Source organism: Danaus plexippus, chromosome 15 (genome assembly GCF_018135715.1).
Source record: "Danaus plexippus chromosome 15, MEX_DaPlex, whole genome shotgun sequence".
Taxonomy (NCBI): domain Eukaryota; kingdom Metazoa; phylum Arthropoda; class Insecta; order Lepidoptera; family Nymphalidae; genus Danaus; species Danaus plexippus.
Window position 1 is genome coordinate 4501345 of NC_083547.1, and position 14981 is coordinate 4516325.

General features: G+C 34.3%; 1 protein-coding gene across 2 annotated transcripts in view; it reads left to right on the forward strand.

Moving 5' to 3' along the window:
- The window catches only part of LOC116766334 (ankyrin repeat and BTB/POZ domain-containing protein 3), a 37275-nt gene extending 22442 nt beyond the window's left edge, over nucleotides 1-14833 (forward strand). For both annotated transcript variants that reach the window (XM_032656163.2, XM_032656162.2), the window contains 22 exons: nucleotides 1188-1363; nucleotides 5024-5185; nucleotides 5718-5859; nucleotides 6137-6260; nucleotides 6879-7010; nucleotides 7281-7407; nucleotides 7544-7689; nucleotides 7913-8097; nucleotides 8206-8316; nucleotides 8594-8760; nucleotides 9039-9256; nucleotides 9448-9673; nucleotides 9867-10014; nucleotides 10194-10369; nucleotides 10721-10848; nucleotides 11099-11316; nucleotides 11388-11515; nucleotides 11602-11688; nucleotides 12055-12212; nucleotides 12459-12615; nucleotides 13181-13363; nucleotides 13747-14833. In XM_032656163.2, coding sequence (XP_032512054.2) covers nucleotides 1188-1363; nucleotides 5024-5185; nucleotides 5718-5859; nucleotides 6137-6260; nucleotides 6879-7010; nucleotides 7281-7407; nucleotides 7544-7689; nucleotides 7913-8097; nucleotides 8206-8316; nucleotides 8594-8760; nucleotides 9039-9256; nucleotides 9448-9673; nucleotides 9867-10014; nucleotides 10194-10369; nucleotides 10721-10848; nucleotides 11099-11316; nucleotides 11388-11515; nucleotides 11602-11688; nucleotides 12055-12212; nucleotides 12459-12615; nucleotides 13181-13363; nucleotides 13747-13944 — 3497 coding nt within the window. In that variant the 3' untranslated portion in view covers nucleotides 13945-14833. The remainder of the gene's footprint in view (nucleotides 1-1187; nucleotides 1364-5023; nucleotides 5186-5717; nucleotides 5860-6136; nucleotides 6261-6878; nucleotides 7011-7280; nucleotides 7408-7543; nucleotides 7690-7912; nucleotides 8098-8205; nucleotides 8317-8593; nucleotides 8761-9038; nucleotides 9257-9447; nucleotides 9674-9866; nucleotides 10015-10193; nucleotides 10370-10720; nucleotides 10849-11098; nucleotides 11317-11387; nucleotides 11516-11601; nucleotides 11689-12054; nucleotides 12213-12458; nucleotides 12616-13180; nucleotides 13364-13746) is intronic.
- The last annotated feature ends 148 nt before the right edge of the window (nucleotides 14834-14981 follow it).

The following is a 14981-nucleotide window of genomic DNA, read 5'->3' on the forward strand; positions in this document are numbered from 1 at the left end:
AGGTATACGTTGCTTGTAGTCGATCACTGCCCACTCGGATTGCAACTAGACCGTGACGTCTTATTGCTGAATATATCTAACAACAGATTTTGATATAGGAGATAGTAATTAGATTTTTTACTGCAACGGATACAAATTTATTTTCATTAAAATTTGTTATAAATAAAATTTAAACGGAAATGCATACCTACTGACGCTGGCGTTTTATAGTAATTTTACAATATTTTTATTTATAAAATGTACTTATTAAAGTTTTAAGATTATCACAACGAACTTTCGAAAATCATATAAGTAGATACAGTTTTTTTTTCATTATACAGTAAGCTGTGAGGTTCTTTATTATGAGAGTTATAACATGCAAAAGATCAAAGATAATTATGATCAACTTACAATGAACCGCGTCACTCATTGTTAGACATTCTCAAGTTTCATTAAGCAGTGCTTTCCATCTCGTGGAAAACATCACTTTTATTAGATAAACTCTCTTGTTTATCAATAGAGAAAAAGTTATGTTCAAAGTTTTACAATAGCAGAGGATGTATTTTTTATTTTTTGTCTAATTAATATAGTCGATAGTCTAACTCTAACTTTTTCAACTATAAGATCTTATTAATAACTCACGAGTAAGATAAAATAATGAGAAAGATTAATACGTCATCTACTATATTATTAGAGATAGCTTTCTTATTTATAATTAAAGCCAAATCAAGAATGGAACACATAATTCAGTGTTCCGTGTAGTTTTACTCGCGATAGTGCATCGATTCCATATACGGGTTCCTGCAATAAATTGTATCTGACTGCCGGACTAATCAAGATGGCTACTCGTTTTAAAATATATTTCTCGTACAAGAGATAAGGTAGCGGTAGGTTTGATCCTTATTTATTAATGTTAGACTGCCCGTCAAATTTAATTTTAAATTGATATTTTTTTAGCAGTTAGCTGCAGCGTAGAGATCTGTATGAAATAAAACCTTTTACCTTTCAGAGCGTAAATCTTCAAGAATAATAATACACAACGTAAATGGAATGTAGACGATATTGTGTTTTATCGTTTTATTTTATAGACTTCCATATTTTATCATTCATTGATGTTTGAATTTATTCTGAACTTTATTGTTATTATTGTAGTTCATTTTATGTAAATGTTTTCTTACATATTATTTGACTGTCATCCTAAATTATAGCTAATACTGAGGAGGTAGTATCCCCGGACGCAAGCGTGGCCCAGTTGAAACCCGTGACCGCTGTGTCGGGGAGTACAGCTGCCAGCACGCCTGTACGCAGCGCGCCCGCGCAGAATAGTCTAGCGTTAGAGAGACGCAAACACGAACATCGATCTGTGGACTCTTCACATATACAGGTGAAACTGAAAATAAAACGTAATAAAAGATACACATTATATGAACTACTAAGAACCTATACGTTTATCGAAACATACATAAATTATGTATATCTTCATTCATTCAATAAAGTATATTTTTCTAAAAATATACTTTATTGAATGATTTCTGAAGTTTTGATACTTTATTTCCTTAAAGTCGAATAGTTTTTATATTTCATGTTATAGCAGATATAACAAATCACTAGATAACAATAGAAGGCAAAGCTTTTCTGTCGCTCCAAGCCAAATGCAACTTGAATTTGGAAGTCAACTCTTAAAACATTAGAGACTTCAGCTGTCCAAAGTTTAAACTCCAGAAAATAGACACTCAGACAGTCTTAAAGTGATGAATTGAACATGCTTTAGGACAATGCAATTTTTCATATATTTTCAGTTTTAATGTACATATATTATGACAAAAAAATATCAATAAAACTGGTATAAACCTGATTGCTAAACTTTGACCCTCAAGCCGTGGCTATTCACTTACTAGTAGCACAGATAACTGCTTTACATACTGTGTCGTGTCTGGTAAATTTATTCTATACATTTCAACTTATAAATTCTTAACGTGGAAATAGAAATATATGAATACACACACAATCATTGTTGCTTACTATACTTGGATTATGTGATTATATTATTGTAAAATTATATCTTATTTATCTAAAGATATAACGCATAGACGATAAGTTCTCTTTAAATATGAATATTGTAGGTTCTTGCTATAATATTTATTTATAACTGTAGTGATTATGTAACTTTAGTTAAATATAGTTGATATAAAACGCGAATGATATATGAAATTTATACGCATATGAAATATAACAACATGTAAACCTTTTATTAAAAGTCTCAGCATCTATTTAAAACCCATAACTTCTACCTAAATTACATATAAACCCGAAAGCTACTAAACAATAATTTTACAGAATCTATTACAATAAATACTCTTTATATTTCATAATCGCGACGTTTTATAGCTATCAAAATGCTTACGGTTATTTTTATAGCACCTTTAAACAATTTATGACTTAAAATGGATATAGTAAGCAATAAATTCATAAATATTAATTATTAAGACATCATTAAGCGAGAAAATGAAAATTTACCATTAATTTAACTTTATTATAAATAAAGTGTGGTCTCTTTTCTTTTTAGCCTGACTGCATAATGGTCAACTTATAATTTCTGTCTTAAACATTGGCGTTATATTAAAACATTTCATAAACAAATTTTTTTCTTACAAAATGAAGTGAAAATTTTAGTTTTTTTTTCTTTATAGAAAACATTCAATTAATAAAATTATCGGTTGGTATTAATTAAAACCAAAGAATCTGTAGAAATGTTCTGAAATTCATTAACTTATGTTTGAGTTCCATAAAAATACAACATCTCAATGTCGCAGATGAGAAAATGGTTTTAAAGCTTTGTATTTGTACTTCCTTAACACAGTGATTTGGTATATTATCTTAAAAGTCAGTTTGTAAAGACCCAATCTGATTAATTAGCTACGGACCTCAAACGATAGTTACGCATCTTATTCTACAAGAAATTACACGACCGGGACGAATTGCTAAAAGCCCTGTAATGTAGATAGTGTTACGAGTGTAAGAACATAGAGTGACTAGCCTTATTAATAGTGACTTTCTCTGTGGTCATTTTGGGGTAGAGCCTAGATGGCTTTTCCTACTGTTCAGGACTCTAAGAGCTCTTTCTTAAAAATATAAAAGCAGTCGTGCTTGTAAAAGAATGGATTAAGATCCAAGAAAATTTTTAATTTTATAACTGTAGTATTGCATTGTAATAAAAATAATTAATTAATTTAATTTAATTGAAAATCACAAGATTAATTTCTAGTTTTTATATTTTTCTAACATAACGGTGTAGTTGCTCTAAATAGTTGAATAAAATTTTAAGAGATGTTATTTAATAAATAATTCATAAACACTAGCAGGAATTCATTCAAGATATTTTTTATCGGATATAACAATTTTCAAAATCAGCTGATTCGTAATGCTCGCAGAGTTTTTAATTCAAATGCGCCAGCGCACGCTACACTCGTTATAACGCTACGGGATTTTGGATAACGGGTTATTGCTTTATTTATTACATAAAGTTATCCCTGACCATAGAGAATATTATGAACGATTCGAATAATAGAATAAAATATACTTTAACGCATATTGTAATGTATCGTAGGTATAAAAAAAATACTTAGTTAACGTTACATACAATCGAAAAAAGTTTAGTTCACATAATAAGATTTAAGACTTCCGCGAGTATTCATTTAAATGAAACTAATATATTTCGAATTACTACGCGTATTTTATTAGTTTGACACATCTCGTCTGCCCGTGGTCATGGTTGCTGCAAAGTAACCGTAACGTCGGGAGTATGTAGTTTTTAAAATAATAAAATACGTGTAGTAATCCGAAAATATTAGTTTCATTTAAAGCTTAGTTCGGTAAAAGTAAACAGTGACGTGAAGAATTTGACTAACTTTGAATAATTACGTTAAAATCCATTCAATAATATACTGAATCCATCGACATAGCCAAACCACTGCTGAAACTCCCTTCCTAGGCCTTTTTTTTTACGGATGGGAAATTCTTACGGATACCACACTCGCGGGGGGGAGGCGTGTGATTATGCCGGACTTCTACCGGCTAAAACCCACCCGGCTACCCTCAGCCGCCATAAGTGGAGCTACAAGGGGTCGCTTTCGCATTCTACCTCGTAGCCCCGACGAAACAGAGTATGAACCCCCCTTCCTAGGCCTGCCACATTGCTATATAGTTAAGTTTTATGTAATTGTATGATAATCGTACGAAAACGTGGTTAGCAAAGGTTTGATTTTAAATTACTTAACTAGAAATAATCGTCTCATTTAAAGTCATGCATAAAAAGCAATTAATCGATTTTACATAGGCAAATATAGTCAGTACTTTTTTGTCAATGTTTAAAGTCTTATAAAATACGTTTCATGTCTACATAAATCTTTGTTAATAATTTCGTAGTCCAGCTGTAAATACAGCAGACCGTTATAGAATTTTGTTTTAAAAATGAACAGCACTAATTTAAGCGTCTTGAATCACAAAAATTTACCGCAAGCAAAAAGTATAACAAGTCACTGAATACATTATAACCTGTCATTCATAAAATTAATTCGTCTCATTAATTAGACGCAAGCCATCTCGAACGATTACAAAAGTTACCGGAGCACAGCGTAACAGCGAAAGTGTTATCTCAAAAAAATAAATAAGCATTGTCTTTAACGGAATCCCACGATCTCTTGATAGGGAAAAGCGTAATGGGTGGGAAATTGAAGGCGAAAGTGCTGTTGACAATGGCCACTAGTGAACATCTGCCGATCCGATATCAAAGTGACTAAAGTTTTATAAGGTTTCTCAGTCTGATAACAAATTTTTGTCCCATTAACAAGTTAGATACACATCTACTTTGCTTCTTTTAATAGAAAAAAAGTACAGAATAATTTTATTACACTTTTACCGTTAAAATATTCATACGTGACGGACGTTTATAGTGTAAAATGTCATATCCCAGACATTAATTGCTAAATAACATACCGTTATGGTTAAATAGTATGTCATTCTAATTTTAAATTATCCGCTTCAGCTGCAAAATGGTGTACGTGAGTGCAACAGCAGTTCAGATGAGAACAGGTCATCGGGACATGCTTCTATGTCGGATAGCGGTGGAGGTGACGCGGGGAGGGACGAACCAAGACGGGCCAAGCAGCCGCCTCACGGACGAAATAAACATCGCCCGCATAATAAGGTGAATGTTATGAATATGGACACATGTCTTTAACTACAGTTAAAGACAAATATGTCTAAAATGTTGTTTCAATAATTATTATGCCATGAAAATATAAAAAGGTGTCGTGTATGGTGTATACGATTAAGCCCTATTTTTCCGTTAAAATACCCTCAAAATCCTTTACCCAAATTTTTGTCCACCCTCCACATTCTATGACAATCCCTATTTTTAACAAAAAAACAATACATGCTCTATCAATAATAGATTATTTTAATATATTAAATGAGTATATCACCTGTCCCAATAGCTTTACTAGAAGTCTTTAAAATATGAGTGATAAATCTATATCTCGTCAGTAATTTGGATGAAGGAATGCCATTGTTTTGTTCCACGCTGAATTAATCTGGAATATATGTAGCTACGAACTTTGTAGCTACGAACGTTCGCAAATTTAGAGATTTTAGTTACGATACATTTAATTGAGTATTAAAGAATGTACCTTTTTAGCTTTGTTTATAGGGATAATCTAGTGACTTCTTTTAAACCACAGTTACAATCCCCTTGGCCGGGTGGTGGTGGGTTAGAAGAAATCAGGTCAGCCATCAAGCAGTTGACTCTACGTTCTCGGGACAGCAGCAGTACAGCTACCAGCGGTGCATCAAGTGCGGGCGGTAGCAATAATGGTGCACCGGGTATAAAGTCTAATGCTATTTTAATAAATAGACACACCTAAGTGTTATTTGAATTTGAAACAATATTGAACCCGTATAAGACAATTTTCCTTCATATATTTTCGATTTAATCTCATTAAAAAATATTGACCTGATTGTGACTGTAGCAAATTAATAAATAGGGGATGTAATAACAAAAAACATTTAAGCAAAACACTGAGGATGAGGAAAACTAAGATATGAAAACTAGGAAGAGTTAATTGCCTGTTCAACCAAAACGCGAAATTGTATTTTAAAGATGGCGTCAGTGCAGCCGAGGCACGTCGTCGTCGGGCGCCACTCGTTCGTCAGCCTTCACTAGACACCGTCTGTACAAACGTCACAAGCGCCGACGAGTTCGTATGGGTGGACTCACATAATAGGTATTGAAATAAATTCTTTTGTCAAAAAAAACTTAAATAGAAATAGATCTTTTGAGGGGTTGGATTGTGATATAAATTATATTGTGTAGGGATAAATCTTGTCAACTAGGATATCAGTAAATATTATAAGAAGGTATCAATAAACGGAAAATGCTCATCCGACGAAAAGGTTTATAATGCAAATAAACTATTTAAAAATCTATTTATCACAGGATATTTTAATGACATATCTAAAGATACACACTGTAAAGTTTTATTAGATTTAGATATTTATAAAATTTATCATGATCTGATTATTATTGAAGAAAATTATCTATATAGTATAAGTAGTATTTATGTATAAATAGTATTTAGTATACATGTTAATTTAAGTACATAATGTTATTCACAAGTTTTAGAGAATAATAACTGATTTATTTATCTTACAAATTCGCATAAATTACACTGTAATACTTATACTCATTCTCTTAAACTAATGAAATGGCTTAAAACATAGTTTCATCTGAAGCCTAATATGAACGAAGTTTTCGGGATCAGCTCTTAAATTTTAAAATGACCATATTTATTCTGTGTTAGTTTTTATCTTAGAGCCGTTTCTAACATTTGAAACCTTTAAAGACTAGTTGAACTTCGTTGCGTGCCGTGGACGGCTGGCGAGGTGTCCCGAGCGATACAAGCAGGTCGTTGTCGGGATATAGCACCCCGTATGGCACCAGACTCACCTCCTAGACTGGCCTACTTATTACAGAGGTGAGATTTTAATACACTAGGATATGTTTCAAATTGGAACTGGAAATTTCGAAAAGTTTGTAATTGTGAAATTTAATGTGGTTATCACTTATTAACAAAAAATGTGTCGTGTTTTAAAATTATATTTGAATGATTATTTTTCGCTCATTATATAAATCTGTAGAATTAGACAACAAGATCGAATGAATTCTAGGAAATTGATGATTACCTTTTTGTTTGTTATATGGGTATCCTTACATATTCATTTATATTTCTTTTCTTCTTTTTTAGAGCTTTGGTTCGGATAGGGCGGGAAGCTCAGCGTCTGTCACAGAACTTCTGCTTCTGTTCCAAGCACGAGGTGGCTGGCGCTTTCCGAATCGTACTGAGTACACCGTTAGCTGATTCTTGTATAAAGGTAACATTTCATTGTTGCTCATAACATCTGTTATTCATAAAACTAATGGATTATATCAAAATCCAATTTCCTTAAAGTTGAATGTTCTATTAACTCTGAACATATTTTTAACATAATGGACCGCTGCTCTTTGTAGGGTTGTCAACGTGCAGCGACTATGTATGCAACGTCAGTAAGCGCTGCAAGAAGACTAGGCTCGGCGGCTCGAGCGCGCACAGGTCTAGCACCTGGACGTTTTCAGCGCTGGATGTTGGACGTGCGCGTCGCGGCATTCGTACACGAGTTGGTATTTTATTATGGCTATAGTTTTCAGAATAGTTAAAAAATAAAACACACGAGGGTTATGATATATAATGGTTTCATGTGATTGTTACATTTCTAACAATAACATGAAGACCGAAAGATGTCATTCGTACGAAAGAACATGTAATATAATAAGAGTGAATCAAGATTTAAATTAATGAGGTATTCGTAAAAAACCTAAATATTAAATTTAAACCAACAGATACGCAGCCATTTATCTTTGTGCGGGAATGGAGACTTTATTGGAAGAGATTGCTTTAATAGCGGCTGGCACTGGCACATCACCGATTACACCAGCCACCATCGATCACGCGGTTGCAAACTGCGCTGACCTATGGGGATTGTTACAACCATACAGCCATTTAAATGCGGGGAGAATTGCTTCAGGTGAGATTTCGTTAAAATACTAACTATGATTTCTGTTCTTTGGCCTTTATTTAGACGGGAGAGAATTAAAATGTTGCGAGTTTTTATAACCAAGTGCTGTTTCCACAGGAGCATTATCGCTTTCTCGATGGGAGTCAATGAGTTCCTTGGGCTCTGGGTCGTCGTCTCACCGACAGCTGGGCATGAGCCATGATTCCGGAATAACTACTAATGGCTCTGGTGGGTATTAATGAATGATGGATGTTTTCTAAAGAAGTACTATAATTAAAGCTATTATATTAAAAGAGAGCAATTAACAAATCAATCTGTCTGGATGTACCAAAATCAAAACCAAGATATTTCTAATAACTTCTTACATTTAAACATTAGACCTTCATAATTTGAGATAATTTTTTTTGCATATTGCTCATACTTCTGGTTTTTGTTTTAATGCTAAATCTTAAAAGCGAACGTAACATATTTTCTTCTTATAAATATCCTTTTATTATAATCGCAGGCGGATCTGGCACGTCGGCGGGCTCCAGTAGCGGATCGGTGTTGTTAACGACGTGTGCAGGCTCCTCTGGCGAACTGCGAGCTGTGCTGCGACAAGTCAGCCCCAGACAACCACCACTTAGTCCAGCCGCTGAACGTGCGCTCTATTACTTCATGAGATGCTCCCAGGTATGATGTCAATATTAATATAACCACTAGTCAAAATATCTTAATAATAAATTTCGGGAGCTATTTCAAGTTTTATTGTTAACAATAACCACAATGTAAGAGTTACGACCTTTGATTTAGCTCAACATGTCTTTTAACATATATTTAATTTATCAAACCTATACGTATACTTAGTGTTATTTTTTAGGTACTTTAATTAATTACCGCTTAAAAACCAATATTATTACTATAACCACTCTATCATGTTATTTGAAACCACCTATCTGTTGCTCGATCAGTTGGAGCATACATCTAGCGGTGCGTCGGGTGCTGGATGTGGCGCAGGTCTGTGGGAGGAGCGTGGTGCCGGCGCGCTGCCTCCTCTTGGTGAATGGGTGAGAGCAGCACGAGCTCATGCAGCAATGCGTCCTCCCCCCGCCATACCTGATGCCGACGATATATTACAAGCTGCCAGGCTACTATTACCGCATGCAGACTGCCCACCGAGACCTATTACGTTAGTAGATTTTTACATAAATATTTCTCCATATTTTTTAATAAATTTTTGTAAAAAATTACGTTTTCGATTTATTATTAATTTTAGTTATACGACTGCATACTATGTATTTTTCTATAATTCCCAGAAACCTTTTCTCTCTTTATAATTAAAACTTAATAAAACCTGTCCATTTTAACGTATATATTTAGTTTGGAGGAAGCGATTGAGCCTGCATGGTCACGTTGCTCACGTTCGCCGGATGAATTGGGTCGGGCAGCATTGGGGCTAGCTCAGCGGGCTCTGTTATCTGGTCGCCCCGAGCTATTAAACGGAGTCCGCGCTCTGCTACCGGCAGCTGGCATTGATGCTACTGACGCCTCTGGCCTCACCGCACTTATGAAGGCCTCCTTGGTTGGAGATGAACAAGTAGTTGCGGTCAGTTAGATTAGATCTTTTACCCAAATACTTTTAAATTCTCTACCAACTCCTTCGAAAGTCTTCATACAGACGAATTATAAGAAAATAGATAAATTAACGATGGATCAGTAAAACGGGCATTCGTAAGAAAACTTTTTTACGATATCTAAGTAAGGGACTAGTTTATTAAAACTAATCATTATATTTCCAGATGCTATTAGAAGCTGGGGCTGACCCTAACATTGAGACAGCGGGAGCGGCGGCACAGCACTCAGCGCTACTCTCACCGCGTTCTCCTACTCACCCACCCTCCTCAGCAGCTGCAACACCTGCACCGGGATATACACCGCCCACAGCTGGTGAGTTTTCCTTTCTTAAATTGTAGATACTTTGCGAACCTCCTTATGGAAATTCTGTGACGATAATTTGTAACTGAAAATAAAAATTTCATTAATTTCACCTGTCTTATAAGGACGAATGTTTAAGAGAAGTAGTGCCTTAGGGTAAAATAGATTATGACGAGAACTTATTTTTGTAGGCTGGACAGCATTAGTATACGCGTGCGCTGGAGCGGGTGCGGGAGGTGGAACAGGATCGGGGGGAGCAGGGGGTGCGGGCGCCCTAGAAGTAGCAAGAAGACTGCTGGCAGCCGGCGCCAGAGTTGACGGCGCACCTGCCAGAGGAGATGACGTTTGCACACTTACTCCTTTACAGGTAATAGGAAGAGATAAGAAAAGAATTCTTTAAATTTTATTAGTCTTTAATAAAAAAAAGTTCTTTAATCAAATTTTAGGGTTCTGTGCTGGTGTCCTTACTTTAAAAAAAGTACTACGAATTCAATTTAACAATTTCGAAACAGAAAAGATCATAGTTGAGGAAACCATTTAGGACGATATTAATTTAAAAATACCTATTATTCTTAAGTGCCTTATGAAAATCTTGGACAAAATAATATAACTTTTAATCAATAAGTTTGTATTAGAGATAGGATTTAATTGTCTTTGAAGTTTATATTTATTTTCTGTAATCGTACCCAGTATAGATTCAATAACGATATAATTCCAGATGGCATGTGGAGTTGGGAACTTGGAACTAGTGCAGTTGCTATTGTCACACGGAGCGGATCCGTTCTTGTCTACGCAACTTAATGATGCACTCTGCTATTCTGCTGCTGCGCAGTACGGCTGCTACAGGTATGTTGCGCATAAAATTTAAATTATTGTAATTCCACTTGGAAATTGGAATGTAATTGACAGGTGTGTGGTTGAGGATAGCTTTTATTTATCAAATTAGACACAAAATGTATGAATAACCGTATTTTATAATTAACTAAATTATTATAAACTATAAAAATTACTACGTGTTTAGCGCTAAGGGATCAAATTTACACATAACAATCAAGCAAACGACCTTTAAACTTATACCATATCGTTTTATTTTTAGTGCTGTAGCCGTTTGTTGCACGCATGGTCGTCGTAGCTGTCTACGTGCGGCTGTTCGAGGCGGAGCTCGAGGTGCAGGTGGGGGTGCAGTGCTGTCTCTGGAGGAAGTTCTTGCGGAGGGTGCACCACCCGCTGCTGGCCGGCCACCACCCTTCACCAAGCAACAACAACGCGCGTTACAGGATGCCATGTACTATGCCGCGGAAACTGATCATTTGGGTATGATTTCTTTAAATTTCATGACTTTTCCGACAATACAATCCAATAAATCCAATGTCATTATTTGACAGATATAACCCTAGAGCTGCGAGCACTGGGAGTCCCTTGGTCATTGCACGCTTGGACTCTTTCCTTGGCCGCCGCTGCTGAAGCCTCGCTAGACCATGTGATCGACCAATTATTACAGGACTTTTTACAAGTAAAATTTACTGTCTTCATTAATTTACCAAGCATCGAGATCCCGATAACGTGACGAGTATTCTTCTAATATTACTGTGTTTTTAGGTCTGTCCATCCGACGACAGTCACTACAGCAAGCAATTCATTTACGAGTGCCTCCCTCTGCTTTTCAATATTTTACGCTATAGCAAGGTTAGTCCTACATTTTTTAGATATTAATGATATCTTGCTGGCAATAAAGTAGAAAGTTTTGCTGCTAGTAATGCAGAAACAAAATCGCAAAATCAAATTAATGTTTGGAACTGTATTTAATATGAAATTTAATTTAATTACCTTTCAATCGCCATATTCAATTTAAAGATTAGTGCTATTTGTAAGGAAGCTACTAATGGTTTGTTACTAAATATACAAACTAAACACACATTTTGAATGTGTCACATGAGATATTTCAAACTTTCGTTTGAAATATATTTTCATATGAAACACAACAAGTAAACTTATTATACAATATAATTCAGGGCCTATGTATGTAACCTTGTAAGCTTCCTACATCCACAGAAAGAAGGCACAGTGTTGCTGCTAGCGGATATTTTATGCGCGTGTTACGGTTGGGAGCCAGTACCTCGGGTCGCACCGCCCGCGCCCGCTCCGCCGCTACCAGCGCGAGTTGACCCTTCATACGTTAATAACCCATCGCTCGCTGATGTCACTTTCAGGTACCGTATGACGGTTAGACCGATCTTAACATAACAATATTTGATTCTAAAGAATTTCTTAGGGTTTTTGTTGTTTTTGTCATAATTTAATTGTCACAAAAAGGAATTGTTAAACTTTATCAATCTTATATCACGAACATCTAAGTATGTTTGGGTGTTTGAATTATTCCTAACCCACAACGTACTTGCATACTTTACTACCTACCTTATTTTACCATACTAAACGTCATCATATTGTTACCGCAGAGTTGAAGGTCGTCTTTTCTACGGCCACAAGATTGTGTTAGTGTCGGAGTCAGCCCGCCTACGAGCTATGTTGGCGCCGCCCCGTTCTGGCGAACCCTTGGCAGGAGCTGCTCCACCACTCGTGCAGATAAACGACATCCGATATCACATATTTGAGGTTATCCATCTCTTATTGCGCCCCATAGCAAAAATTACTTTGGAGTAATTAAAAAATAAGGCAAACGTTTTGACTAGCTAAATAACTTTTATGCTTTAGATAAAGGTATTTATTTTATTTTTTTCATTTCATCCTTTAATTAAACAGAGAAGTTCAGTGATTCAACTCAACTAATCCTATACTAAATTCGGAGCTATGGAGAGGAACTTAAAAAAAAATCACAAAAAGTTGAATTACATGTGGTTTTGTTAATATTTAACTTTGAAATATAAAATTTTATATAAAATTCTTTAATCTCAAAAGATTTCATAATAAAAATTAAATCTCATACTATTTTGATTACTAAGATCAAATTAGTTTTGATTTAGTTTGACTTTCAATATTACACAATATAATAAGATACTAGGAGCGTCAACGGGCCAAGGATAGGTAACCTTGTTATATAAGATTAATCTGTGTCCCGATCAGTAAAACGGAATAATTGAATTTTAATTTACATACGTTCAACTCTGTCGTATTGTGTTCACAAAGAAAAAATACAATAATAGGATTTCAATCCCTACAGCAAGTAATGAAGTATTTATACTCGGGTGGCTGCTCGGGCCTTGAAATTCCGGACGGTGATGTTCTGGAAGTGCTGGCAGCCGCGTCTTTCTTTCAGCTGCTTCCCTTACAGCGCTACTGTGAAGCACGAGCGGCACAATCCGTAGACCTGCACAATCTTGTATCGGTTTACATACACGCTAAAGTGAGTTTAGATTTAATTTGACATTTGCTTTACCTTAATTGTATAAACAAAATAATGTAAAAATAAAAGCAGATTCACTTTTTACTTATTATTTTCAATTAATACCTATCAATTTTTAGCTGTCAATTTATCAGAGCTTTATTAAGTATTTTCATATTGACTTTGTATTATTATTTTTTTTTTTGGTGAAAGCATCAATTTCATGCAAATACTATATTGTTTTTTTTTTGGGCCACGAGAATGATATTTTTTTGGTCCCACTATCAAAATTTTACCCTACATAAAAATATATCTTGCTTGAGAAATATTTTAAGACAGTAGTTTGTTACTTGGAACGCCAAGATTTTGTTGTCTAATTTTAATACAATTTATGAACATCCTAGGTGTACGGTGCGACACAACTCCTGGAGTACTGTCAAGGATTTCTCCTGCAAAACATGGTCGCCTTACTTACTTACGATGATTCAGTTAAACGGCTGCTGTTTGGCAAGAGGCTCCCCGGACATAATGTGTTGGGGGCACTACTAACTACTTTGCAGAAAAGAATCGAATCAAGGAAAAACCAAGTCAAGAGCAGATAGCAGACGTTAAGCAAATATTCTTCTCGAAAAAAAAACCCCTTTTGTATAACTCTATGAGATAAAATAGATTTTTTCAGTCCAGATTTAATTATGGGATTCGCTTGATAAACTATTTTCTTTTTAAAATACCTTTTTCTCTCGATTATTTCTTTCACATTTTGGCAAAAAAATGAAACAGAAGTAGTGTAGAAACTTTATCTAAAACATTTAATCGCAAGTGTCAAAAATTAAATAAATTTTCTTTTCAAAAGGAAATAAATGTAAATATTGTGCCTTAAAAAAATATTTTTACGATTTTTCACGAACCTTTTTAAATTATATTTTTATTTATTTATTAAGTTAGTACCTACTTATAGGCATGGAAATTTTAATGCCAAGTTTTGTTTTCATGAATAATGTAATCAAAAAAAAAACCTGTCAATAAAATTTACCGAAAACAACAACATGCGTCTAAAAAACTTACTGACTTCTTCATGATTTATAAGCTATAAATAAAATTGGTATTATAGCATAAAAGCTTGTTCAGTATATTTCCTAATAAATTTACATATAATTGCATGAGCTTAAGCCTTAAACGCACAACCCGATAAGTGACAAAGTTCTAACCTTACTCTTCATGTACATACATACACCTTTTTTTCGATGGTATATTCTATGTTCTTCCAATAAAATTGTACAAAAACTCTTTCATCTGTGTTATATATAATTTTTTTTTTGTCTGTTAGATGTATAGTGTTTAATTAATATCATGTGCTATAAAATCTAGATTTTATGTAACGAAATAGCTGTTCATTATATTTTCTGACGAATGAAATAGACTTATAAATGTATTAAAATAATATTGTGTAATTATTGTTGAAATAAAATTTGTATTTTATTAAAACCAAAATGTTATATAATTTAAACCTTTAAATTAATTTTTATCTTATAAATTTAATTTAATTTAAATCTTATAAATTTGTGATCCAATCTTTATGATCATAATTTATATTTTTAATAAGTCAATAATATTACGAAGCAGTTATAACTGGATAAAT